At 39.7% G+C, this 27,894-nt stretch overlaps 1 protein-coding gene across 7 annotated transcripts in view; it reads right to left on the bottom strand.

Annotated features, from left to right (window-relative positions):
- Positions 1-27,894, bottom strand: part of TSHR (thyroid stimulating hormone receptor) — a 163,979-nt gene that overhangs the window by 16,726 nt on the left and 119,359 nt on the right. For 4 of the 7 annotated variants that reach the window (XM_019831721.2, XM_019831724.2, XM_019831728.2 and 1 more), the window contains 5 exons: positions 26,871-26,945; positions 25,379-25,456; positions 22,043-22,111; positions 15,121-15,141; positions 9,590-9,667 (listed from right to left, as the gene is read on the bottom strand). In XM_019831721.2, coding sequence (XP_019687280.1) covers positions 9,590-9,667; positions 15,121-15,141; positions 22,043-22,111; positions 25,379-25,456; positions 26,871-26,945 — 321 coding nt within the window. 7 annotated transcript variants of the gene reach the window in all.

Raw genomic sequence — 27,894 nt, 5'->3', positions numbered from 1 at the left:
CTGAGCTGTCAGCACAGAGCCCGACGCAGGGCTCAAACTCACGGATGGTGAGATCGTGACCTGAGCCGAAGTCGGCCGCTTAACCGACTGAGCCACCCAGGCGCCCCTAAAGTAAAAAACTTTTGAGGATGATAGTAGTTGAAATTTTAGTCAGTTGAAGAAATGCAAAGGTTCATATGATTTTGAGGACCTTTGTAATAACTCCATCACCTCTCTCCCACCAAGAGTCAGCCCTCTAGTTTAGGAATTCTCTGCAATGTTTTCTCATTAGGTATAAAAAGTAACCCTACCATGATAGATTGCTGTGACTTAAAGTATTAGCTCTGTTTTCTCATATCAGTGGCTATGGTAGTAAGAGATGCTACTGATCAATAAATTTGGATTTTTTTGTTATCCAACTCTTGTGAATTGTTGACATGAGTCTTCCAGTCTGAAGATTCCTAGGACTGAAGTAGGCCATCCTACTTCAAGAAGCCAGCATGCACACAATTATGGAAAGGTTTCTATCTACTCTTTCTCTTCAAATTCTTCTGTGACCTTCCTTGTAGCTCTCAAGGACTGAACAAAATGGTCGCAAGCCATCTCCTTGCCTCTGGAGACACAGGTGTGTGTCTTAGGAGGGATGACCCACTTCGGTTGCTTCCCCAACAACTTGGATCCCTTGGCAAAGGTCTGCTGGCTTGATGGCTTGATGCCCGAGCCAGAAACTGTAAGAGTATGTTTACCTTTGCAACTCATTTATCACTCCAGTGAGCAGAGCAGCCTAGCAGACAAACCTCCTCTGGTTTTCCACCCCTAGGAGGTTCCCTTCCTGTCCAAGAGAGCTGCCCCAAAGGCTCTGTTTGACAAACACAGAAAGGAAGACAAGGAGTGCCAGGCTGATTAGGTCTTTGGATTTGATCTTGTCCCTCTCTTTGGAGGTCCAGTGCCTGCCAAATAGCCAGGAGATATAGATGAGCAGTCACAGCACAGTTGTTGGGACAGAGGTATCCAAGACTAATAGTGTCAGGGCCAAGGGTGGGTGAAGGTGAAAGGAAGAAGGCATGGGGGTGAGTTGAAAAGGGCCACAAACTGTAATGGGTTATATAACTATTACTAATATTTCCATAGTAATTCTTCAGTGGGCCATCCTTGACCTGCTGAGTCAGGTCATGTTCCTCACAACATGATTTCAACACAATACACTTTTCCAACACTATCCTTTGCCCCAAATTATGTTTTGTTGCTGTTATTGTTACTATTCTTTGAACACATCCTATGTTTTTCAGTAGAATTGCCTTTGTTCTTTCTCCATCTCTGTTGCAATTCTACCCCTTATCTGAAGCCCATCAAATACCATCTTTTTTAATGAGGCCTTTGCTGGTCACCCTACCTAGAAATGGTATCTTGATTCCCTAAATATCTGTCATGGCTCTTTTGACATCAAACTTACAGTTATTTATTCACATTTCTCCTAAATTTGGCTGTAACCTCTTTAAAAGCAGAAGTTATGTCTTATCCTTATAACATTCATGGAGTTCAGTAGGTGCTCAGGAAAATGTAGAATAAGTGAGTAAATGAACACCTTGCACAAGTTTGCTTCATTTTCTTAAAAAAATTTTTTTAATGTGTATTTATTTTTGAGAGACAGAGCATGAGCAGGGGAGGGGCACAGAGAGAGGGAGACACAGAACCCGCAACAGGCTTCAGGCACTGATGTGTCAGCACAGAGGGCTGTGCTGACGCAGGGCTTGAACCCATGAACCGGGAGATCATGACCTAAGCCAAAGTTGGACGCTTAACCAACTGAGTCACCCAGGCACTCCTACAAGTTTGCTTCAGATTAGCTATTTCTCCTTAGAAAGGAAAGAGAAAAGGAGAGGTTCAACTATGGATGGTGATGGCCTGGGGGTCAGGACTAAAGCTGATTTCATTTAGGACTAAAATGTACTCAGGATTGCAACTCAACAACAAAAAGACAAACAATCTAATCAAATAAGGTAAGATATTTGAACAGACCCCTGACAAAAGAAAATATACAAATGGTTATGAGGTACACGAAAAAGTACTCAACATCATTAATAATCAGGGAAAACAGAGTAAACCATAATGAGAAACCACTTTATAGCAACTAGAATGGCTAAATCAAAAAGACTGACAATATAATGAGTAAGCAAATATCAAACTTTCATACCTCTCTGGTTTGAGTAGAAAATGGGATTTTTGGGAGGCATTATTTCCTATGAAGTTAAATGTAATCTGTCCTGTGACCTAACAATTTTACTCCTAGACTTTAACATTAGAAAAATACATAGATATGTGGTTGTATACGGAAGGTGGAGCATGAGGGAATTTTCTGGTTGATGAAAATGTTTGAAGCCTTGACTAAGATAGGATAAGATAATTTTGCCCAAACTTATCAAATTGTATACTTGAAAACTGCATGTTATTGTATGGAAATTATATCTCAATAAAAAAATAAATTTGTACAGGCTCATACCTAGAAAATTATGCATTCAACACACCAGTGGACTTCAGATATGCCCAAAAGAACTGTGCCACAATTTTTCAGCCATCTAATACTATGATTTTGTGAAGATCATTGAGTAAAAGATAAGAACATAAGGTGCTTATTCTTCTGTAAACCCAGATGGCAGTGCCTTGATCTTTAGATTTTTAAATAATTCATTTGATCAGCTAATAGCAACAAAAGTTTATTTTTGTTGAGGCATGTTACACAGACTCAAGGATATTGTTACAGAGCTGTTCTCTTCTTAGGAGATACTTATAATAGTAACTGGGACTATTATAATCATTTTCAGTGGTAGGTTAAATGCTTATTAACGTAAGTTACATAATTTAGACCTTAGAGAACTCTGGTTATTATGGAAGGCATTGCATTTCAGTGCATTCTTTCCTTTGGGATTATAAACACCGAGAGCTTCTCTTTCAAAATAAGATTAAAAGAAAACAAGATAATCAAAAATGAAAAGCATAAAAATAGAAAATCAGATTGCATGTCTTGATTAGAAAAACAATAGGTAATAAATGTTATTGAACTCCCAAACTATATTAAAAGGCTTTAAAAAATAGGAAAGGGTGGAGAACAGGCCGTACTTTAGATGTTGCACCTGTTTTGAATTAGATTCTTTTTTGAGAAATGACCTTGAGAAAAGATGATAAACTAAGTGGGCAAAATTTACTGTTTTTGTTGACTGTTAGAAATGACTGTATTCTTTCTCAAATATCTTTATGAAGCAGAAATATATACCAGCCATTTTTCTTCTCTTTAGTTGGAGTTTAAGGTGTTCCAAGTTGGCTTTAACACCAACTCACACCCAAATCATGGCTATTTGGTATTCAGTTACAACTTATCAAATATTTATTGAATACTTGCTGTCTTGTCTTTTGAAGCAGGGAAATTACAGAAAGTGTAAGACATAGTCGATTTCCTTAGGATCTTAAAATCTGGTTAATAGGGAGAAGATCTGTGGGAAATACAGTGATAAAGATTTTGACAAATGTTCAAGACAAGAGGTACATGGTGATGTTACAAAGCCATTCATGAGTAGTTACTAGATGCTCTTTAAGACAACTGCCTGAAATTTGAAGGGTGAGATTGAACTCTTTGTTCATTTCTTACTTTCCTGCTACTGGCATTTCAAATGCTGCCATATCCATTGTCCTCTTTTCCTGTGCTTTGTGGTTTTCTTTTTAAATTAAATTCTAATTTTCATTAAAATAATGTGTGGACCTATTTTTAAAAAGCAAACTACACTGGAAGCTTAGTTATACAGGCTCTGGTGCAATTCCTCCCTGCAGTCTGCTTTCTGATGCCCTGAAAACAACTACTTTTAACTTTTAACTGGTATTTTTTCCCCATAATTGTAAATATATTTTGATTTATTGGCTTTTGATTTACCCACTGACTTCCTGCTAGGGAAGATGAGGATTTAGGTCTCTTCTATCACCCTACACACAAATTCTCCTGACACCCCCTCTAATCTCCTGAAACAGTTTTAGGACATATTTGGTTAAGCTTATATTTAGTATTTTGGTTATTACAACTCTGCATATTTTGATTTCATTTCCTTTCTTGTGTAGCTTTATTTCCTTATGAAACATCTTTATGAAACATCTCTCTTATTTATGTACCTTGTTTGGATGGACTTCTTGCTAAGTCTTGCACATGCTCTAAAGTTCTCTAAAACATCTATCAAAATAGTTTTTCATACAGCCAATCCTGTCAGATAATGTATCAATCTATTTTATTTCCAGAACTTTCTCTTGGACTCTCTTGGTGGGGAGGGTTATCAGAAGTCTCCATTCTAGCCATTTATTGAGATTTCCTCCATAATCACATCCCCCATTACCACCTACATTCCAAAGCATCTCAAATACATCTCTAGCCCTGATCTCTCGTGTTACTTTCCCATCTGTAGCTATCACAGTCTACTTGGATGTGTCACACATACCTCAGACTGTTCTTCACCACTATACCAACTCCTCCCACAGTCTTCCCTTTCTCAGGAAGTAGTGATCCCATTCGTCTGACTGCTCACGCCAAAACCCTTGCAGTTGTCTTTGATTCTTCTCTTTTTCTCATTCCCTATGTACATTCCATCAGCACATCATATTGGCTTTACCTTTAAAATATAGTCTGAACTGACCGTTTCTTATTGCCTTCACTGCTACTACCTTGTTACAAGCTGCTATCACCTCATGCCTACATTATTTTTATACATTCCTAAGTGGTGTCCCAGCTCCCAGACTTGGCACCCTACTCTCAACACAACAGCCAATGTGACCCTACTAAAACAAAGGTCAGATCATGGCAAAAGACTCCAATGGCTTCCTCTATATCTAGGAGCAAATAAAAGACCTTAAAGTGACATTTAAGGCCATCCACAAGTTGCTCTCCCCACCCCATTATCTTTTTGACCACAACTTCTATCTTTTTCCTATTTAGTTTACTCTTCTTGAGCTACAACAGCCTCCTTGCTATTCCTCAAACATGCCAGGAATGTTCTTACCCGGGGGTCTTTGCACTTTGTCTAGAATGCTTTTCTTTCTGGTAGTCACATGCCTTGTTCCTTTATGACTGTCATATTTTTTCCCAATTGTTACCTTCTCAAAGAGGCTTTCCCTGACCACCTGTCAAAATAGGAACCCCCCCCCCCCATCAAAAGCTCCTAACGAAGAGTGCTGAGCTTAGCCTATGATCAATAAATGTTTACTGTACATTTTCAGAGGTCGATTAGGAAGAATTTAATCGAACTGATGCAAATGGGTCAGAATGACAGGGAAGGAGTAGAAATTTCAGGCAAGTGAGATAACTAAATCAGAGCTAAGTTCTGAAAAACCTGAAATTAGAAAATTTCTCTCATATTGTCATAATATTTGAGAACAAGTGATTTAACCAAAGGAGAGACAGAGAGGAGAAAGAGCCAGAGCTCGGGACTGAAATACTGGGGGCAGTGATCGCTAGTGAGAAAGATTAGGAAGGAGTGAGCAGAAAAGCTTAGAAAGGTAAGAATAATGAAGTATCAAGAGGCAGGAAGAAGCGAAGGTAATCACAATGCTTAACACTCGTGAAGCATATACAAAGTGCTTTTAGTTTATTTTCTTACTTAAGCTTCACTACTTTTAGTAACTCTGCTTTGACAAATAAGATCACTGAGACATGGGTCTCACAATTAGTGATGAAAGCAGGAGTCAAGTCCAGGCCTCGCTCCTAATCTAGCTCACTTTTCACAACCTGGCCTGTGTCCAGAAGCAGGAATTGCATTGTCAAGTAGTTGCACAGCTGCTCTTAACTTGGCCAGAGAGTCTTGAAAAAAAAAAATCTTGCCAATACTATCAAAACAACTTTTAAGCAACAGAAACAAATAGATACATTAATTTACCACTTAGAAAGAAGTATAAATGGACAGTCTCCCTTAAGGACAAACTACTGAAATATCTTTAAAATGTGACTGCTATTTAAAGGCTACAGCATTTACAGAAGTGTGATTCAAGTATTTATTGTATACCGTATTAATTTTGCTAACATTTTTAAAGCTAGTACTATGTTTTAGGCATTGTAAAACGAAGTAGAACTGTAGAAACAAGACAGGCATAACCCTGCCCTCTAGGAGCTCTTGGAGAGATAGACAGAAACATATTACTGGTGCCTTGAGATGCATACATAGAGGGGCTAGAGTACAGAAGAAGAAAAGGTTATCTTTCCCTAAGGAGAATAAGGGTCAAGAACGACCAGTGAGGAGGAGGTTTTTGGTTGAAAGATAAAATGGTAGTAGGTGCTAATCAGATAGATGAGGTTGTGGTAGGGTTTTCCAAGCAGAACGAAGAAAGAGTTTAACATAGCCATGTAAGTAGGTTGGAGTATTAGGAGAGCTAATACAGACAGATCATTGGTCAGGGGTGTATAGTGGTGTGAGAGACAAAGCTGAAGATTATAATGGAGCCTTGCGTGCCACACCAAGGTCTTTATCCTGAGGGGTACAGGAGACCAGAATTGGTGTTAAGATCCAATTTGCATTTTAACACACACAGGCTTGGGGAAGACGGAATTGAGAGGGACTGAGATAGAAGGCAAAGGGAGATTTGGAGGCTCTTGTCATCTAGACTAGTGCTACTCAAAGCTTGGTGCCCACTGGCCAACTGTTTCTTATGAGTCCTTGACAAATGTGAGAAGCTTGTACTGTAAGGCAAGCCAATGACTTCATGAAGCACACTGTTCAGTTGGGGCAACTTTGCTTTTATGGGAAGATTTTCTCCATAAAGGAAGCTGTATTTTGATGTACATTCTGGGGCTAGCCATTCACCTTGTAGTGGCCCCGATTTGAGTGGTCGTAGTCTACATCATTGGTCTTTAAATTCTTCCAAGGTCACATATTCACATGCAAAAACTGTTTGAGTATGTGCCTTTAACCTGTGTACATTTATGATCTCCATGCACACATTACTGTAATACCATGTTATATACACTATAAAACACACTAAACATACATTTTAAAAGGATAAGATGAAAATAAATGAGTAACCTTTTAAAAAAATTTCACTAAAGTGAAAGCACTGTAATTAAATATACTTCACTAATTTTGAAAATTTCTGTTTAACCCTTTCTGATATAGCTATTCAGAAGTCTGCTTCTGTTTCAGTCTAGGTTTAAGTGGCTGTCAGTGAAAAAGTCACCTCACAAAGATAGATGGTTCCCCATGGACTAAGGCAGGCATGGCTGTACTCACTAAGTTAAGATTCTCAACTCTCAATCCAATTCAGGAACTAAATGCAAGTTTTTTATTGAAATTCATATTCTTGGATGTCCATCAGTTGTTTTTGCACACTAACCTATGCATGTGTCATTTTCATATTTTATACACGTGGATTTTAAGACCATTGTAATTATTGATTTGAAATATTTTTAAAAAGGATAAAATTCAATTTCTGGTTTTAACAAACATAATTTTCATAAGTGATATTCACCATTCTCATCAGGAAGATTACATAACTTGGAAATGTTTTTAAATACCTGTTTCTAAAGGCCATTTCCAAAGCACAAATTTCTTCAGAGAAACAACATTAATTAGTGAAATATCACCTTTATCCTGAAGGAGCAGTTATAATTCTTTAAAATTTTTTAAAAAATGTTTTTATTTTTTCGAGAGAAAGAGAGAGACAGAGCATGAGCAGAGGAGGGGCAGAGAAAGAGGGAGACACAGAAATCTGAAGCAGGCTCCAGGCTCTGAGCTGTCAGCACAGAGCCCGACTCGGAGCTCAAACCCATGAACTGTGAGATCATGACCTGAGCCAAAGTTGGATGCTTAACCAACTAAGCCACCTAGGTGCCCCTTGAAGGAGCAGTTATAAAGTTGTCTTTTTTTTAATGTTTATTTTTTTATTTTGAGAGAGAGAGAGAGAGAGAGAGGGAGAGGGAGAGGGAGAGAGAACAAGTGGGGGAAGGGCAGAGAGAGAGACGGAAGGAGAGAATCCAAAGCAGGCTCCTCACTGTCAGATCAGAGCCCAACAGAGCGCTCGATCCCACAAACTGTGAGATCATGATTTGAGCCAAAATCAAGAGGTGGCTCAACAGACTGAGCCACCCTGAGTCCCTATAAAGTCATCTTTTAAAAGTATCTTCCAGGTTAAAAAAAAATCACATAGAAGGCCAGCACATTTTTTTTTCACTTGACTTTTTGTAGAAAGAAAAATGTATAATGCTTTTAAGTACTTTGCCCTCAGTTAACAATGAATCCCATGTGGTATAGTGGATTTTTAGGGTCACTCTGCCCTCTCATATGGCACCTATGTGTTAAGAAAATAAGGCCATATGGGCACCTGGGTGGTTCAGCCCATTGAGCGTCCAACTTCAGCTCAGGTCATGGCCTCACACTCATGAGTTTGAGCCCCCAATTGGGCTCTCTGTTGTCAGCACAGAGCTCACTTCAGATCTTCTGTCCCCTTCTCCCTGCCCCTCCATTGCTCACGTGCTCTTTCTCTCTCTCTCTCTCTCAAAAATAAAAATAAAACATTAATTTAGAAAAGAAAGAAAATAAGGTCATAAATTCACTTAACTAGGTGCATTCAATCTAAAAAGGAAGTACAATTGTTAGAAGTGAGTGACGATGTTAAGTACTCAAGACTGTGGATCACCCACTGTTCCCTGGGAATGTGTCCGTTCCTTACCTGACACCTGAGGGGCTGCAGTCATCTGTGTATATAGTACCAAAACTTAATTTGTCCTTATTTAAAAACATTTCTTAATGTTTATTTTTGAGAGAGAAAGAGAGAGACAGAGTGTGAGCGGGGAGGGGCAGAGAGAGAAGGAGACCCACAATTTGAAGCAGGCTCCAGGCTCTGAGCTGTCAGCGCAGAGCCTCACGTGGGGCTCGAACCCATGAACTGTGAGATCATGACCTGAGCCAAAGTCAGACCCTTAATGAACTGACCCACCCAGGTGCCACCTTATTTTTAAAATCTTAAATATAAATAGAACCTCTAATATTTATCCTTGCCTCTAATGGATTACCTTGTGCCTTCTCCTGGGGTGCTGTGTTCTGCTTTGGCAAGGACTGGACCAGATGTTCAATGGTGAGATTCTAAACTGCTGTTTTTAAAAATAATTATGTCTCATCTTTTCCAGTGATTGTAAATTTTACCAGATAGGAGTCAGACAATTTATACTCTTCCTTCTTCATGCCAAGCATTGTGCAATGCACATTCACACACATTTTTCTCTGCACAGAGTGCCTGCCACCTGTTTGTAGACCTTGTGTCTCAGAATTTTGCAAACAGCACCTGCTCAAAGATGCCTGTTTTGTTTTTTTTTTTTTTTTTGCACTGGGGGCCTCCATGAATGTCCAACCAAGGTGGCTTCCTAATGAGGCATCCGGATGGTACGGTGGAGTGTGAGGGCTTCTGAGTGTCAAAGAACAAGAACTTTCTTCCAAGCAGTAGCCTATACAGCTGGGTGGAAGACTACTGAGGATGTCTTTAGCCAAGACAACATGGCCTACGTGTAAACATCAGCCGCTTCTCTTAGTGACTGTCCTTTATTCCAAATAAAATAAAATAAAGACCGACATATTCTTCTGTATGTCTTACTCACAGCAAGGTTGGTCCACTGTATACTCCTCCAAATGCATCTTGGTCAATAGCTGTCAAGTACTTATTCTTGTTCAGGTAACTCGAGAGAGAGAAAGAGAGAGAGAGAGAGAATGAATTAGGTGAGGTTAAGCGAATTGACGCAAATTCCAAAATAAAATGTGAGCATGGTTTCCCTAGCTATTAACTGGTTTCTAAGAATTTGGAAAACACCTTACCTTCTTCTGGCTTAAGCACTCAAAACATTCTAGGTTTTAGTGGTGCAAGGTTTATACATATTAATTACGGCAGAAGTCTTTGAAAGTGAGCATGTTCAGGATCCAGTTTGCATATCTAGATTTTATAAAAATTGTCTCATTCCCTATTTACAGGCATACCTCAGAGATGCTGCATATTTGGTTCCAGACCACCACAATAAAATGAGTCAAGTGAATTTTTTGGTTTCCCATTGCATATAAAAGTTGTGTTTAGACCATATTGCAGACTTTTAATTGTACAATAGCATCATGTCTAAAAACCCAATGTACATATCTTAATTGAACACTTTGTTGCTAAAAAATGCTAACAGTCACCTGAACTTAAGCAAGTCATAATCTCTTTGTTGGCGGAGGGACTTGCTTTGATGATGACGGCTGCTGACTGATCGGGGTGGTGGCTGCTGAAGGTCAGAGTGAATGTGGCAATTTCTTAGGACAACAGTGAAGTTTGCTACATTGATTGACTCTTCTCTTCAAGAATTATTTCTCTGTAGCATGTGATGCTGTGTGATAGCATTTTACCCACAGAACGTCTTTCAAAGTTGGGGTCAATCTTCTCAAACCCTGCCTCAACTAAATTTATGTCATAATCTAAATCCTTGAGTTATCATTTGAACAATCTTCACAGCATCTTCTCCAGGTGTGGATTCCAACTCAAGAAACCACTTTCTTTCCTCATCCATAAGGAGCAACTCCTCATCCATTCAAATTTTATCATGAGATGGCAGCAATTTAAATATAATAACAATAAACAAGTTTGAAATATTGTGATAATTACCAAAATGTGACAGACACAAAATGAGCAAATGCTGTTGAAAAATGGCACCAGTAGAGTTTGCTTGATGCAGGGTTGATTCAAACCTTCAATTTGTAAAATGCAATATTTGTGACTCACAATAAAGGGAAGCGTGGTAAAATGAGGTATGCCTGTACCTGATCAGTGGTGACTGTAGTTTTCAATCCACTTCAGTGCCAACTGATTTAAATTTTCTCAATATTGGTCAATATTCCCATTTGCTTCTGAAGCCTGGGCTTAAATCAGGAAGGGAGGGGTCCCTGGGTGGCTCAGTCGGTTGAGCATCTGACTTTGGCTCAGGTCATGATATCACAGTTCATGAGTTCCAGCCCTGTGTCAGGCTCTGTGCTGACAGCTCAGTGCCTGGAGCCTGCTTTGGATTCTGTGTCTCCCTCTCTCTCTGCCCCTCCCCTGCTTGCACACCATTTTTCTCTTTCTGTGTCTCTCTCAAAAAATAAACATTAAGAATATTTTAAATCAGGAAGGGAATGACCATGGTGAAGGTGATGAATTTCTTTGGGGCAGGGTTGCCTGGTTTAGCAAGTAAAAATACAAGATGCCCAGATAAACAATGAATAACTTTTAGCATAAGTATTCCCCATGTAACTTTTGAAACATTCCTATACTAAAAAGTTGTAGTTTATCTGAAATTAAAATTTAATTAGGTGGCACGTATTATCTCTGACAATCGTGTTTGTTGGGGGTGGGGCAGGTTATATAGATAAGATTACAGACAATGAATGTGTAAATGAGTGAATAAAAACAAAATCAGGGGTGTCTGTGTGGCTCAGTTGGTTAAGCATCCAACTTTGGCTCAGGTCGCGATCTCACAATTCATGGATTTGAGCCCCTTGTCAGGCTCTGTGCTGACCAGCTGGAGCCTGGAGCCTGCTTCTGATTCTGTGTCTCCCTCTCTCTCTGCCCCAACTCAGACTCTGTCTCTCTTTCTCTCTCTCAAAATAAGAAACATTAAAAAATAAAAAAAAAAATCAATGTAGCTCTCTTCAAAAGCAGTGAGGTGGGTGAATTTCAACTTTTAGTGACACATGAGATTGTTTTAAGGAAAAAATAATCCCGAATGAAAGAAGACTCAGCATATGGTGTGGTGGCCACGTGACTTTCTTGATGGCAGTGACAGACAGCTGGTTTACAAATGCCACAGGGTACGGGCAGGACATGGCTTTTCAGGAAGTGACTGAGAAAATCCTAAGCTTCTAGGACATTGTTAAGTCTGAAATGGAGGGGTTCAATTAATCTCATACATACACACACACACACACACACACACACACACAAAGACCCGATTAAGATGTGGCAGGAGTCACGTGTGCCTTCTGGTTAAATGGCTGTCATGTCAGGCTGTCAATAACAGGCTTCATGTGGTCACTGTATGACTGTCCCTCAACCCTCCGTGTCCATGAAATTCCTTTGATCAGTGATAGCTAGAGCAGGCAAGAACCATCTTGGAGAAACAATCGGAGAGAAGACCCTGAACAGCATGATTTTGTAAAAAGACAACTAAGCAGAGTGCTGCACTGGCTGGCATCTCTTTTTGTATTCTTTGGACCTTGCAACTTGCAGATCACATTCCGTTCCCAGACTCATGTGAGGATCGGTGAGCTCATCTCAGTTTTTCCTCTTCATTGCAGACTGCTACAAGTGAAAATCGGCTTGCTCTAATCATTAGAAATTATTGTAAAACTAAATAATTGCTTGTCCAATTCTGTAGTGTTTTCATCTGATATTCAATACGCCCCCAAGGATAAGGAGACTGGTTGATAAGCATTGCAGTTTACCAGAAACGCCGCAGAAGATTTCAAACTGGGAAAGCCAGCCAGAGTCCAGGAGGGGAGAAAGGATGGAGAGAGGGTGCAGCCAGCTTGAACGGAGATGAACTGAGTCTTGGGGGAGGCTGTGTTCTCTAAAACCAGCAGGGTTGTTGGGCACTTTATCTCTTAGAGTTAATTAGGTGCTCGCTCAAAAATGAAACTATTAGGGGCGCCTGGGTGGCTTAGCCAGTAAGAGTCTGACTGGCTCAGGTCATGATCTCACTGTTCATGGGTTTGAGCCCCATGTCGGGTTCTGTGCTGACAGCTCAGAGCATGGAGCCTGCTTCAGATTCTGTATCTCCCTCTCTCTCTCTGCTCCTCCCCTATTCACACTCTGTCTCTCCCTCAAAAATAAAGATTTAAAAAATGAAAATATTAGTCCACGTGTAGGTGTTTCAAGGGGCTTCCTTATTATCACAGATTGTGCTAATTCCGTGAAGCTTTTTACCTTGGGTTCAGATTGCTGATCCCACTTTCCATTTGAAGCTAAGAGGATGGGATGGGGACATAGATTTTTAAAACCCTTAATATCCAAGAGGAAAGTGGTTTTGTTTTGTTTTGTTTTGTTTTGTTTTGTTTTTATCATCCTCATTTATCACATAATGTTACCTGAGAATGTCAGTCTGGTTAGACGGATGCCTTCACCATGATTTAGGCTGATTCTCCTAGAATCCACATTCTATAAACAAGCTTGGATAAATCAATCACAAACCTTGGTAGGCTACATGAGTAAGCTATTCCAGACAATGATTCCTTTACAGGGATGGGGTATGTGATCATTTTTGCAAGGATATCCTTTTGCAAGGATATGGTTGACATAAATGAGCTTAATAGACAGTGTAAAGTCTTTGAGTCAGAGTTGAAAGGAAAGACTTCTTGAAATCCAGGATTTCTAAATACAAATACTGTGAAGGGCTTATGGGAAAAGAACTAACATTTCCTTTAGAAATGATACGGACACTGCTATGGGTGTGTTCAATGCTTTACACTGCTTATGATGTGTATCTCACAGTTAAGGAACAATGTAGTCAGAAAAATGAGGATGGTCAGGAATTAGTTGGGGAAGAATATCCAATTGATGAACTTAGCATGGAAGATACAATATTTATAGCTCACATCCTTGTTCATTGGACTTATCCTTGGCATGTAGCAGCCATTCAGTAAAAACTTGATGGATGAATAAATGAATGCCCAGTTGCTGGGTAACTCCTAGCTAGAGGTGCCCTATATATTATGTTTAGGTGAGGAAGTGACCTATGTCAGAGGGAGGAGGTTGACACTGTGGCAAGGAAAGTTGTGGTTGCTGTGGAGCTTTGCTCTCTGGGGAATTTTGGATATATTTCAGCTCCAAGATGGAATTTCAGCCTGCATTTCCATAGTCCCTTTAGGGGAAATTTGGGCTGGCACCTGTTTATGTTGTGAGACTCATGGGAATACTTCTGTAAGGAACCATGTTTCCCCATCTATGCGTTGGTTATTTGGAAAAATTAAAGGGAACCCCTGCCCAGCCCTCATTGCTCCATGGAAATCCTTTTGGTAGCAGAAATCAGATCTGTCTATAAACAGTAACAGGTGAGAAAATGCTCAAGGTTTCAATAGACAGAGGTAAAAGCCAGCCTTAGAGCATATCTTACAAGCCATTCAAATACTCCATAGGAAATAATAGCCTGCTTAATGCCATAATCTTCTCTATTGTCATCTTGTCCCAGTGCTCCAAACTGTGGTGTTTTGTGTCTAGTCAACTAATGTGTGAGGCTCATTAGCACATGAATTGTGTTGACTTCTCTGTTCATAATGACTAGCTGTTCAGTATGTTCTTAGCAGATCAACATGGTATTTTTTTTTCTTGCCCAAATGTTTACTGTCAGATAGTAGCTAGTTACTTGAGTTTGACAATAGAAAATACAACACCGAGAATCAGACATTAAGTAACATATCCCTATGCCAGATTGTGTGAAAGAGAGGGTGGAAAAGAGGTTCCAAAGAATGAATGTGTGGCTTAATTTACAACTGGGAGCAGTTCAACTTCTGCTGAGCAAGGGATGCTTGTATTATCATTAATTTCACATCTGAGTGATGACAGTGTGCTTGGTTCCATATGAAATCACAGGACCAAGTGCTTTTACACATCTGCCATGATTTTCACGAACTTTTACCCAACTACAGCTGAAGCATCTGTGCTTGTTCTTAATGTGAAATTTGTCCAACTTGGCTGCAATTGCATTCTTTGGTTCCACTAAAAAAAGGTCTAAATGAAGTTAAATCTGCTAATTTCAGTAAATTGACACAAGGCGGATGATGGGGAATCATTGTTCTTTCAGACGATGACACATTGTTTAAATTAGAACCTAAAGATACACAAACATACTTCTGGAGAATTTAGCAATTTGCTAACATGCTAAGTGTAATGTTTGTACACAAATAGAATAATAGTAGGATATTGATGTGTTCACATTAGTTTAAAATCACAGTTAGCATTGAGACCAGAAGCAACAGCCCTATGTTAAAATCACAAAGTGAATACTATTTCATTATTACTATGGAAACTTGACCTCTGTTTTCTCCATCTGCAGCTCAACTCTTATCTTCCTGTAGTTCCCAAACCACCTTAGCCCCATCATCATCTTGATTTTACCTTGTATTTATATGATACCTTTCACTGAAGTGCTTAACTCTGAAAAAAAAAATAAGTTTCCATGAGCCAGGAATCAGAAACTGAGGGTAGAATGATGAATAGATAGAACATTGTTTTATAACGGAATTTCAAATTTGGATTCAAAATACTAATTGGAAAGAAAGATCTTTGTTTTCTATTATGATTGGATCTGAACTTTCAAATCCTAAAATATTTTTGTCCAGATACTTCTCTTTATCCCATACTTGCCTTTGACCTTTACCAGGAATTGGAAGACTATATATTTTATCACACAGTCATCCTCATTGAGTACCCTCATCTAGAGCAGAGGTCCACAGACTACGACCATCTGGTCAAATCTTGCCTGCCACCTGTTTTTGTAAATAAAGTTTTATTGGAACACAGGCTCATTATTATTATTATGTACTGTATGTGGCTGCTGTTACACTATAATGGCAGAGTTGAGTAGCTGCAACTGAGATCATATGGCCCACAAAGCCCGAAATATTCATCTGGCCCTTTCCAAAAATGTTTGCTGATCTCTGATCTAGATTTCTAAAAGTCAATAAACAAACGATTCTCATTTAAATATTTCTCACGTTAGTTAAATCCTCCCAAAAACCTTTAACATTTCACATAAAAATGTCAAGAAAGTATGGTGAAAATGGTGCACTGATTTCTTTCCTATGTTTAAAGGCATAGTTACAGTGAGTACAAAAGACTATAATTCAGGGAACCGTGAAATGAAATCCATTTCCCCCAACTTTATAATTCTCTGCCATTATCCAGGCCTCTTGTAGAACCCAGGACATGGTCAGAGGAGAAAGATGGTGAGAAGGTAGAGAGAGTCTTCTTACATAGCCTCTTCATAGGTTTAACTTCAGAAGATCATCAGATGATCTGAAACTCTACTGGCTCTTAGATTCTCCATAGACTGCCTCTAAAATAGACCTTGTTAAATTTATCTGCCACTCAACAAAGTTACATATCAAAAGATTCTTCTTGAGTAGCATTTCCCCAAAAGTGTTCTGTGGAACACCAATCCAGAGAGAGGCTTCTGGAACCAAGAGCTCCCTGGGAAGCTCTGCATACTGCCTTCCTCTCTTGGATACCAATAATTCAGCTTGTCCTAGTAAAAGACCCAAGAAGTCTGCCTTTACACTTTGTTGAAATTTATAAGGGTATGAATAGCTTTTTAAAAATAACATCCATGGGGTGCCTGGGTGGCTCAGTCGGTTGAGTGACTGACTCTTGATTTCAGCCCAGGTCATGATCACAGGGTTGTGGGATTGCGCCCTGTATTGGGCTTCAAACTGAGCATGGAGGCTGCTTAAGATTTTCTCTCTCTCTCCCTCTGCCCCTCTCTCCCAGTTGCGTGCTCTCTCTCTAAAATAAAAACAATAAAAAAATAAAATAAAAGTAACATCCATTAATTTACCATGGAAAAAAAATTCAAGGAACGTAGTTTGGAAAATGACACAAGAGCTGGGGAGAATCTGGGATAGAAATTATTGCTCCCTTGTTAGTGTTTCCATCTTTTCAATAGAAAATGTCTCTAAATTCCTGTGATATTCTGCAGCTGATTTGATGACCGAAGCTATAAAATAATATGCTGCTACACTTATGCTGAGAGTCACGTAGCACAGCAGTCTCCAGATTACAGAAGATTCACTTTGGAAATCTCTTTAAGTCTTTGTGGAGTTCTCCAACGTGACCAAAAGGCCATTTATGAGTAAGCATGAGATGTATTGAAGCAAAATGGTCAACATACATGGCCTAACTTCAATCCCAGTCCTTTGAATTTAATAACATTTTACCAGCCAGCCTTTTTTCATCAAGGTGTCTCCCACTCAGACCTCATTTGGAAGTTCGCTGAATTGGTGACCTTGCTGCATTGGTAAAGCCAGGTTCTCACTGAGGAATGACACCATTGCTTGGGGTGACTCTTTTCTGAAACTTCTACAGATTATTTCTTGAGTCTTGAGTGGCCTCTTTTCTCTCCCAAGTGCACTCTTCTTAGCTGCAAGATATTTTAGCTTCTGTATTTTGTGCCTGTAATAGACTGAGCTAAGAAGTGTTCTTAGCCCATTTTCCTGGGCTAAGCAACAAACCACAGTAGCCAGAGGAGTTGCCTGTCCAAGCCTTGGTCGTGGCTGCTAGGTCAGCAAATATGAATCCCAGGAGGGCACAGGAAAAAGAGTCTTGAACAAGGGGATCCAGGTCCTGGCTTTGGTTTGGCTCCACCAGCTAGCTTTACCAAATTTAAAAAGCCATGTTAAAAAAAAAAAATCATGTGTTTGTTCACTTTGGGCTTCATTCTCTTCATACGCAACTGTGACTGTTGGACAAAAAGACTGATAATAACATACTCTGCAGCCACGGTTCTTGATTCTTGCTTTACACCGGACTCACATAGGGAGATTTTTTAATGGCCATGCCCTGGCTACACCCAAACCAATTACACCAGAATGTGTGGTAAAACCTAGGCATCTGCGCTTCCAAATCTCTTCAGGTGATTTCAGTTTTTGGCCAGTATTAAGAACTATGCTATGTAGCCCTAAAGGCTGAATTTTACACCCCACATCTTTGTGCTTAAAAAATGATAGCTGAGGGGTGCCTGAGTGGCTCAGTTGGTTGAGCGTCTGGCTTCGGCTCAAGTCATGATCTCACAGTTCGTGGGTTCAAGCCCTGCGTTGGGCTCTGTGCTGACAACTTGGAGCCTAGAGCCTGCTTTGGATTATGTGTCTCCCTCTCTCTCTGCCCCTCACCTGCTTGTGCTCTGTCTCTGTCTCTCTCTTAGATATAAATAAACACTAAAAAAAATTTTAAAAAAATGAGAGTGATGGAGAGTGATACCTGTCAATGACTACATATAGCAAGATAAAGGAACAGATAATTTAAAGCACAGCTCCTAATCATGGGCTTTAAAATCTTTTGCTTGTGACAAATAAAATTTTTACAAACAAATGACTCTATACCTGAGGTTGGGTTCTGGGTTTTTTTAATCTCATCTAGCATTCTGAAAAAGTGGTTTTGGTTCAGAAAAGAGCCAGCCAGACACACTGAATTCAGGAGCCTTACGACCACCTTTGGTCTCCCTTGAACGTTTCTTCACTGTCCCCACCCCTGCCCTTACTAATGTGGCTCTCTGTTGCCTTAATGCTAACATCTTAATGCACCTGCTGTCTAGCATGGTTGTGTGACAGTCTTCTGATATCTTTATACCCTAGGCATCTCAAATTGTCTTAATTATTTTAAGAAGTCCCAATTCTCTGCTTTATTCACAGAAAATTTGAATTGGGAAAATTATTTCCCTTAAGGCCACAGCTTTCTAGGAATAGTTGAATCAAGGAGGAAAATATTTGCTTAGATTCACATAATATTGAAGTTGAATGCTAATAATTAAAAAAAAAACTTGATAAATCTAGGGAAAATCATGCTTATACCTCCAAGTAAGTAGGCCAATGTTATTGAATATTTAGTGTTTAGTTATTTTCTTTTTTTTTTAATGTTTATTTTTGAGAGAGAGAGGGAGGGAGGGAGGGGCAGAGAGGAAAGGGGACAGAGGATCCAAATCAGGGTCTGTGCTGACAGCAGTGAGCTCGATGTGGGGCTCAAATTCACAAAGAGATCATGACCTGAGCTGACATTGGACGCTTAACTGACTGAGCCACCTGGGCACCCCAGTGTTTAGTTATTTTCAATCTGAAATGGATATTTTAGATATGGCTCATTTCTCCCTACTGTACTTTGACCCTTAGTACTGCTGCCCTCAAGTTGACGCCACTAAGAACGCATGCTCAGTGTAGGCAGGGAGCACATTTCTCTTCTCCATCTTTGTGTCACCTGTGAATAGCACAGTACCTGGCTCATTGTAGGTGTTAATAAATACGTTGAAAAATAAATGAAGGATTATGTAAGATTTGTATGATAAAGTTAAGACAGAAGTAGGGTCTTTCCAATACTGTAAATAAAATTGATGTATAAGTTTTCATGTTACTCTATTGAGTCTTTTCAGTCTTCTTTTATATTTGTGTATTTTTAAAATGACTAAAACCTTAATGAGACAGTTTAGAGAAAAGTACTCTAATCTCTATTTTTTAAGTTTATTTATTTGCAACAGAGACAGAGAGAGAGAGAGAAAGAGAGAGAGAGAGAGAGAGGGCACAAGTGGGGGGGGGTGGGAAGAGAGATAGAGGGAGAGAGAGAGAATCCCAAGCAGGCTCCACACTGTCAGTACAGAGCCCAACGTGGGGCTTGATTTCATGAACTGTGAAATCATGACCTTAGCTGAAATCAAGAGTCTGACGCTTAACCAAATGAGCCACCCAGGTGCCCCTCTAATCTCTATCTGATAAAGATCATGAGAAAACCAAAAGCCTGGCAAAGAGTGAACCCCCACTTCAAATGGAACTCATAAGGCCATGCTGGGGTTTAATGACTTCAAAACCTATTAGAATTTATTCTTTAAAGATGGAATCCTACCAGAATTAACCACTTAACTCCTAAGTCAGAACAAGACCACTTAATCTGCATGTGTGTTATTTGTCTGCTTGTTTGCATCCAGGGCCCCTGCACATGATTCTGTAGGTCATCCACCTTCCCCTGCTTGAGTGTGGTCCACACATCAGCAGCAGCATCATGACCTGGGAGCTTGTTAGACATGCAGAGTCCTGGGGCCACCCCAGATCTACTTAATCTGATTCTGCATTTTAACAAGATCCCCCAGATGGTTTACATGTTCAGTAAAGTTTGAGAAGCACTGTATAAGAACAGATCTAGAACCATAGGCCTTCAGGTTTTGCGACAATCACTCCCTGAATGTAAAATAACTACATATGAAATGTTTAAAGGGAAAAAAAGATGGAATCACAAATATGAGTAAGCAGTAAGACTGCCAAAAATGAGCAGGCAGGGGCACCTGGGTGACTCAGTCGGTTGGTTGTCCGTCTTCAGCTCAGGTCATGATCTCACGGTCCGTGAGTTCAAGTCCCATGTTGGGCTCTGTGCTGACAGCTCAAAGCCTGGAGCCTGCTTCAGATTCTGTGTCTCCCTCTCTCTCTCTCTGACCCTCCCCCTCTCACACTGTGTCTCTCTCTCCACTCTCAAAAATAAATAAACATTAAAAAAATTTTTTTAAATAAGCAGGCAAATTTTTTAAAAAAGTAGATAGAAGTTCTAGAATTGAAGAAAATATAATTGTTGAAAAAATACTCAGCGATATGTTATTAAACAAACAAAAATCTGTTGTTTGTTGTTCCAGCTGACTCTTACCACGGGGAGTTTTCTTTCTTCTATGTGTGATTTAAAAAAAGATGTTTGTTTATTTATTTATTTTGAGAGAGAGAGAGAGAGAGAGAGTCGTGAAAGCAGGGGAAAGAGAGAGAGAGAGAGAGAGAGAGAGAGAGAGAGAGAATCCCAAGCAGGCTCCACGCTTTCCACACAGAGCCCTGCACAGGGCTCGATCTCACAACCATGAGATCATGATGTGAGCTGATCTCAGGAGTCAAACGTTTGACTGAGCCACCCAGGCGCTCCCTCCTATATGTGATTTTTGACTGTGAGCTCATACATATCTGATTGATCTTGATCTTTAAAAAATCTAGGGGGCCTGCACTGGTTTTTTTCCTTCTGTCGAGGTTTGCATTTATTTCTGCTGGAATCAGAAGGTACTCCTAGGGTGGTACCACTCCAGCTCTGGTCCAGGTTCTCTGGCTTAATCTAGAAGTCTCTGATTTACCTCACTACCCTGCCTTCTCACTGCACTAAAGCCTAGTATCTTGGCACCACTGATGTTGGCAGCCATCCCTAGGAATGTCCACCTTCTGTAAGCACCCACCACTTTGGCTTCAGCTCCTGGTTTCTTTTCCCTCTCTTGGAGCTATGACATAAAATATAATCTTTTTAAATGTATGATCTAGTGGTTTGGTAGTAGGAAGGCCCTACAAATTAATTCGTCCACGACACCATGGGAAGGAGACTCTACTAAAGCTATTTTATCATTTATTAGATATTAGGTTAAAACACAAATTAGTAGGGCTGAGCCAGTCCACAAGCTCTTAGATACAACATATATTCTGGTGTCGATACTGGGGGCCCTAAAGATCTGACAGAAAAGTACAACAAAGACAGAACCCCAGTTCGATGGCTATCTTTTGGTCAACATCCTGTTCTAGGCATTATTTATTTTGGGGGCAGGCAAAAGTTGGATATGTCAACTTTTTTTTTGCCTATGGGATAGGCAAAAGTTTGATTCAGCCATTTTTGAGTGAATCAAATATAGACTAAACCTTTTGGAAAAGTGCTAGAAAACACAAAAAAGATAAACCTTACTTTCTGAACAGCTTTGGACTCAATTAAAGACACCTTTTACTTCATGTACATATAGATGAATGTTTACACACACACACACACACACACACACACACACCTACAAGAAAACTGAGATGTGAGGGCGATCTGGCTGTGACATCTGTCACCCATTGATCACCAGGGTTGAGTCCATTGATCTGGCTGGCTAGGCAGGTGTGCACCACTCCATATGCATCCCTCCTGAAGCTGTGCACTTGGTCGAAGAGGACAACCTGGCCCTGTAGAGAAGCACTCTTCTTCAGTCAAGGGTTTATAAGTAGCTGCACAATCCTGCTAGAACCTCCAAACAAGCTCTCAAGGAAACTGAAGATGAGACCATGGTTCTCCATTTTATCAAGGATAAAACTTCGGGATTTAGAATTGGAGTCATTGTAAGTATATACTAAAGCTGCCTCTTGCTAAGTTATTTAACATCATTTCCACGTTTTGGTCATGCTAACTCTGGGTTTGAGGAATGCTCTGGTAGAACCTATCTCTAACAGAATTGTGACCCATGGGATGATCCCCCATTGAATGGATGTGGGAATGTGAAGGAAAACAATGGTTTCCATGATTACCCTTGACTTACACAGCATCCAGCTTTGTGCCATTGAAAGCATGTCCTTGGATTGAAGTAAAGCCATTGTTGTATAGTTTCCTACAATCAACAGAGAGAGGAGAAATCAGTGACCCATAAGAGGTGAGGGTTGGGCTTCAGTGTTGTGGTATCAGAAATGTGCATGAAGGTTCTCAGGTCCCACAAGAAAACTTTACAGTATGTCTTGCTTGGAACATAGAGTAATATCTCCCAGGGTGAATCCCCATTTTCCACACATCTCCCAGTAACTTCAAACTGTTTCTCAGAAGTGGATTTAGTTGGAAGAGCAAAGATTTGCCACGATTAAGAATTTATTTTGTGTGTTTTTTTTTTCATTTTTATTATTTTTTATTTTTTAAATATGAAATTTATTGCCAAATTGGTTTCCATGCAACACCCAGTGCTCATCCCAACAGGTGCCCTCCTCAACGCCCATCACCCACCCCCCATCAACCATGGGGGGAGGGGGAAAAAAAGATTGATTTTTAAATGTTTTACCTATACTCAAAAAAGAAGAGTTTCAGGTAACAGTTAATTCAATGTCAGTAATGGAGGAATAACTTCAGTTTCTTAAGAGGTCAATTTTAAAAGATACTATTCATCTGAATGCATAAGCTTTATATTTTCCTATTTAAAATGCCACTTCACATTTGTGTTTTATCCACATTTTTGTCCTCAGGGCTTATCATAGATTAAATGCTTAATAGTTGCGGGCTGAATCAAATCGAACTTCAAAGACAAATCTAAGAAAACAGGTAGAGCATTCTCTTTTGTGGAAATTTTGATGTTTTAAGTGGTTGCTATGTTTCCATGACTAGCTACTTTGTGCGGTGATCCCTGGGACTGGACTGAAGTGTCATCTCCTCTATGTACTACTCAAGTTACTGAGAGATGGGGGTGACTTGCCAAGGCCACATTGAGGCGGAGCTGCCGGGAGTCAGGATTTCTGTCCTCAGGAAGTGATTCTTCCTAAGTACCCAAAGGAAAAGGAGCCCTAGCCATGGGAGCTCTGGTCTCCAGGGGGATGCATGGGGGCTATTGGCATCCAGAAAGAGAAGGCAGCCATGACCACAGTCAAGTACAACTAGTGACAGTTGTAGGGGAATTCTGAAAACCTTTGTACCCACCACCTGTTAACTCTGGTGACACGCTATGAAGCATGCAAAAGACTCTTCACTTGGAATTTTATCTGGCTCTGTCACTTCATCATATGTGATCCTGAGAATTTCTCAACCTCTATTGTCCTCAGCTTTCTTATCTGTAAGAAATATGATATTAATACCTAACCAAAACGTTGCTGGGAGGATCAAATAGCTATATGTTTACTGGTGAGAGACACTTAGGACATGACCGTGTTAAAAGGGATACCCTGAAAACTGGCATTTATCCTATGTAGTTGTGGAGAACTGAGACTAATCTTTGTTTTTATTTTTGATTAGTTTTAAATAATCATACAATGAATTTAATTCCAGCTACTAATGTGTCCTGGGTGAGGATTGCAATGCACAGAGGTGCTAGGCACAGAGGCTGAAGAAAGCTCTGATAATTTTTTCTGAACTAGAGTTCTTTTATATTATATGTGAGAATCGTGAGTTTGAGATTTCTGTTCTCCCAAACTTTACTGAGATTCCTAGACAATGAAAATATTCTTTGTTGGAATTACATTTCAGAGATTAAATAAAACTCTTACTGGACAAACAGGCTTTAAAAAGGGAAAAAAGTGAAAGAAGAAAAAATAGTGAAAAAGAAAAAAAAAAAAGGATTGCAAACTCTGAAACTCTATCCTAACAGGAATATGCATGTAAATTCTGCTGTTGGACTCATACCCTTTCATACTTTTTGAGCATGAGCTTCAAAGAAGCAAGAACATTCTTTTTCAGGAATGTAAAAATAATCATCTGAAAAGATAGTGGGCAACTCGTGCCATCCCCACCACTAGATGGCAGGAAGCATGAGATTCCCTTATTTGGATGTTTGTTAAACACCTACTGGGGCCTGTGCTCAGTGGGACAACCAGCAGCTTTTACTTGAGAGGGCTGCTTGGGATATGAGGTCCTTAGGAAAAAAAATGCCAAAAGCTGAAGGTAACCTTCTGTAAAGAAATTGAGAAAGTATTTACATACAATGAGTGGTAAGTGGTACAATGGAAACCTTTACAGAGGAGACAAATGGCCTTGGGGTTTGGGACTGAGCAGGCTAAGACTCCAGGTCTTTGCTGTGTTGTCAGATGAAATGGTGGCCAAGAACGAGTCTCTTTTCAAGAGAGCTCTCTCCTTGTTTCGAGAAGGATGAACTGAAATGTTCCACTGTGGATAGAGTCCCAGAGGTTGAGATAGCTTCAGAGGGCCTAGATTGATAGACTTAGAATGGCTTGGAAGCAGCCCCTTACAAGAATGGCAGGGGAGGCTTGGATCAATTGTGCTGGGGAATAATCCAAACAAATTTATATATGATAAAGAACCCCTGGACTGTAGTGTGACCAGAGAAAGGGAGCTGGGTGACAATCCAGGCAAAAACACCACCAGGCCTGAGCTTGGACAGTGGTATTGAAGCTAGAGACAAGGGATCCTTTGGACAACCTCAATTTTATTTTGTGGCTAATTTCATGAAAGAGGGGAATTTCCTACCAGTTTGGAGAATTAACTTTTATACTTCTATTAGACTTATTAGAACATTTTATAAATTTCTCTAATAAACTTCTCCTTTATCTAAAGAGCAGAACCCATTCAAACTCTGGAAAAGTAATGATATAGAACAATACTGTTTTCTATTCAATATGGCTTTATAGGAGTTTCATAATAGTTGTGATGACCAAGTTGAATGTGAGTACAGAGAGCATGAGAAGCCCTTAGTGGCATTATTTTCGAACTCAGTGACCTTGGAAGAGTTCAATTTGCTCTAAGCCCAGGTTCTTCCTCTACACAATATGGATACTAGAATACAGTTATATTATAAGGTATGCAGGTCAAATCTGGTCCAGTACTTGTTTTTGTAAATGAAATTTTATTGGAACAGACAGACTCACTAGTTTATGTATTGTGTATGGCTACCTTTTTCAGTTGCCACAAAGGCCATGTGGTTTATAAAACCTAAATGGTCTTTTACAGATAAATCATGCTGACCATTTGTAGAGGAGAATACTTGTCTTGTTACCTAAACCATTTGGTCGTCTACTGAGTACCATACCATAAGGCAATCCTCTTAATTAACTACTTTAGTAGATGATACAGCACATCCTATAGTATATTTCTTGGATGGGCTATGAAAATACGACAGTGGTCCAAATAAAAATTGCATTTTGGTAGAAGTAGAACTGGCAATACTCACAGTGTCAAGGTTTCATTGCACAGTCCCTGAAAAGCATTCGCAGGGATGGACGTCATGTAAGGGTTGTCTGTAATTTCACTGCAAAAGAGGGGGAAAAAACACTTGGTAAAAAAAAATGCTTTCCTTCTGGAGCTGGGCTCTTGCTCTACCTATGCTCTCAAATAAATAACCTGACACAATTTAGTTTAATCTTGTTTCTTTTTAAGTTTCATTGACATTTCTTAGCTGCTAGTGGCTAGAGGTCCAGTGAGGTGCTGAGAGCTGTCCCAGGTGGACACGCAGTCACAGCCCCAAACGTGCAGGAAGCAAGTGCACTTTGAGTGTGGGCTGAGGTCCCCGACTTAATCCTCATTTGCAAGGGGAGCAGGTGGATCTAGAGTATTCTTGTAAATCTGCGACCAATACTTTGTCCAGAGTAACTAGAGTTTTCTAAGTGTATGGAACCTATAAGAAAGGTTGGTAGAAGGAGATCAATGAATTTCTTTTCATGAATATTACAGAGTGTCCTCTACTTGCAAAACACTGCCAGCAGATGCTTCCGGAGAACATTTGTGTGCCAGTCTAGTTGCAAGAAGACTGCCTACATTTTGAACTGAGCTCTTCTGCAGCAAAAGAGTGTGGTCATTTTTTTCTAGCAAAATCCTGAGAGTTCAGATCCTATCACTCCACATTTTCCTGTAGCGCAGACTCAACCTGTAACTGCATAAGTCCTTTTACTTCTATACAGGTAAGACACTTGACTGTGTCACAGGTTTTGGAAAAGGGCACATGGCCACCAATCAGAAATCACAGGAAGCAGTTTTAACACCCCTAGTTACTACTCCTTGGGACTCTTCTCAGACAAAATCACTTAGATTCTCAATTCCTCAGTTTCTTCATTTGTAGAATGGAAAAAAATATAACTTCCATTTATACCTTATAAGGTGGTTGAGAGAAGTAAACATAATGCCTGGGAAAGTGTTTGAAAAGCTATTAAAAACTATGTGGAAAATAAAGTATCATCATTATCATCAAATTTCCCTTCCATTCAATAATTGCATCAGCAAACACGCATGCCAAAATTTGTCCCATCAAACAACAACAACAAAAAGAAGCCTTTTCTCCTGACCCAATATCCTCTAACTACCGCTCTTTTTTAAGAGTAAAACTTCTCAAAAGAGTTGATGGCCACTGTCTCTAACTCTTCCCTTCTGACTCTTTTTCTTTCTTTTTTTTGTTTCCTTCTGACTCTTTCTTGAGCCAACTCCAACCAGACTTCATGCTGGAGCTCCTGTGGAACTGCTCTTGTCAGAGTCACCAAAGTGCCATATTACTAAACCCAATGGTCATTTCTCAGTCCCTGCCTTGCTTCACCCACCAGTGTGTTTGTAACAGCTGATCTCTCTTCCCCTTGAGACAATTGCTTCACTTGGTTTTTACCAACCCTTATGACTACATCCTACTTCTTGTCAGTGACAAAATACTGCCAAATATTGCATGTGTGTATACTTACAGTATAAAGAATACATCAGTAGAATAAACTTTGGTCAGGTCAGGGAATACTGCAAGTCCAGTGTTGAAAATGCCACTAAAGTGCATGAAAGAGAAGAAAAGAACAGAAATAAGGTAAGAAAATCAACACATAGGAAGCAGAATAGTGTAATAGCATGGGTTCTGAAGTCAGACTAGAATCAAATCCTAACTCTTTCTTTCAATACCTGAGTGACTGTAGGCAAGTCCTAAACCTTGAATGGGATGTTGTTCCCTCAAGGTACAAGAATCTAATTTGGTCCACTAGGGTTAATACATTTTCTTCTGTTTAGAGGAATATGAGGATTCTTTCCAAGGAATCCAAGTAGAATTCCTAGAAATAGGAATTCAGGTTTCTGTGTGTGTGTGTGTGTGTGTGTGTGTGTGTGTGTGTGTGATATTTCCCTGTTTTAATTGGAGGACATTATGGGAAGGGCAGTGGAATAGGGGGAGGATGGGGTAGATAGACAATATAATACCCAGCTCCAAGCCAGGCTTCCTCTTTAGAACTCCACATTATATTGTGTTCATTATTTTGCCAAGAATGATTTTTCCATGAAAGTCACCTGGGAATAGCATGGCAGCAGTACTATTTAGAAAATATGTCTAGACAAGGAATACAATCAATCAATGATAATGTCTTCACTCTCCAAAGTTTGTGTCATCAGGGGAAAATGTCAAGATTAAAAGATGTACATAAAACAGTACTAATACAGCAACTCTCAGGCTCCTGATGCCTCTCAGATTTGGTTAATTTAATATTTGTTGCAGCTACTACAATGTAGGTAGTGGAAATAGATTTTTTTTGACAGGTGTGGCATGGCATGGAGTGAGACTTAGATAACCACCAAGAAAGTTTTAAAGGAAGTCTTCCAGCAGAGAAAAAACTCTTATTCCATTGATATACCTTCTTAGGCAAATTCTGACCTGACTCCTTTTATTTTATTTTATTTTATTTTATTTTATTTTATTTTATTTTATTTATTTTATTTTCTGTTTTGTTTATT

The sequence above is a fragment of the Felis catus genome, chromosome B3, assembly GCF_018350175.1.
Source record: "Felis catus isolate Fca126 chromosome B3, F.catus_Fca126_mat1.0, whole genome shotgun sequence".
Taxonomy (NCBI): domain Eukaryota; kingdom Metazoa; phylum Chordata; class Mammalia; order Carnivora; family Felidae; genus Felis; species Felis catus.
Note: the sequence above shows the minus strand (reverse complement) of the source record. Positions and strands in the feature narration are given on the sequence as shown.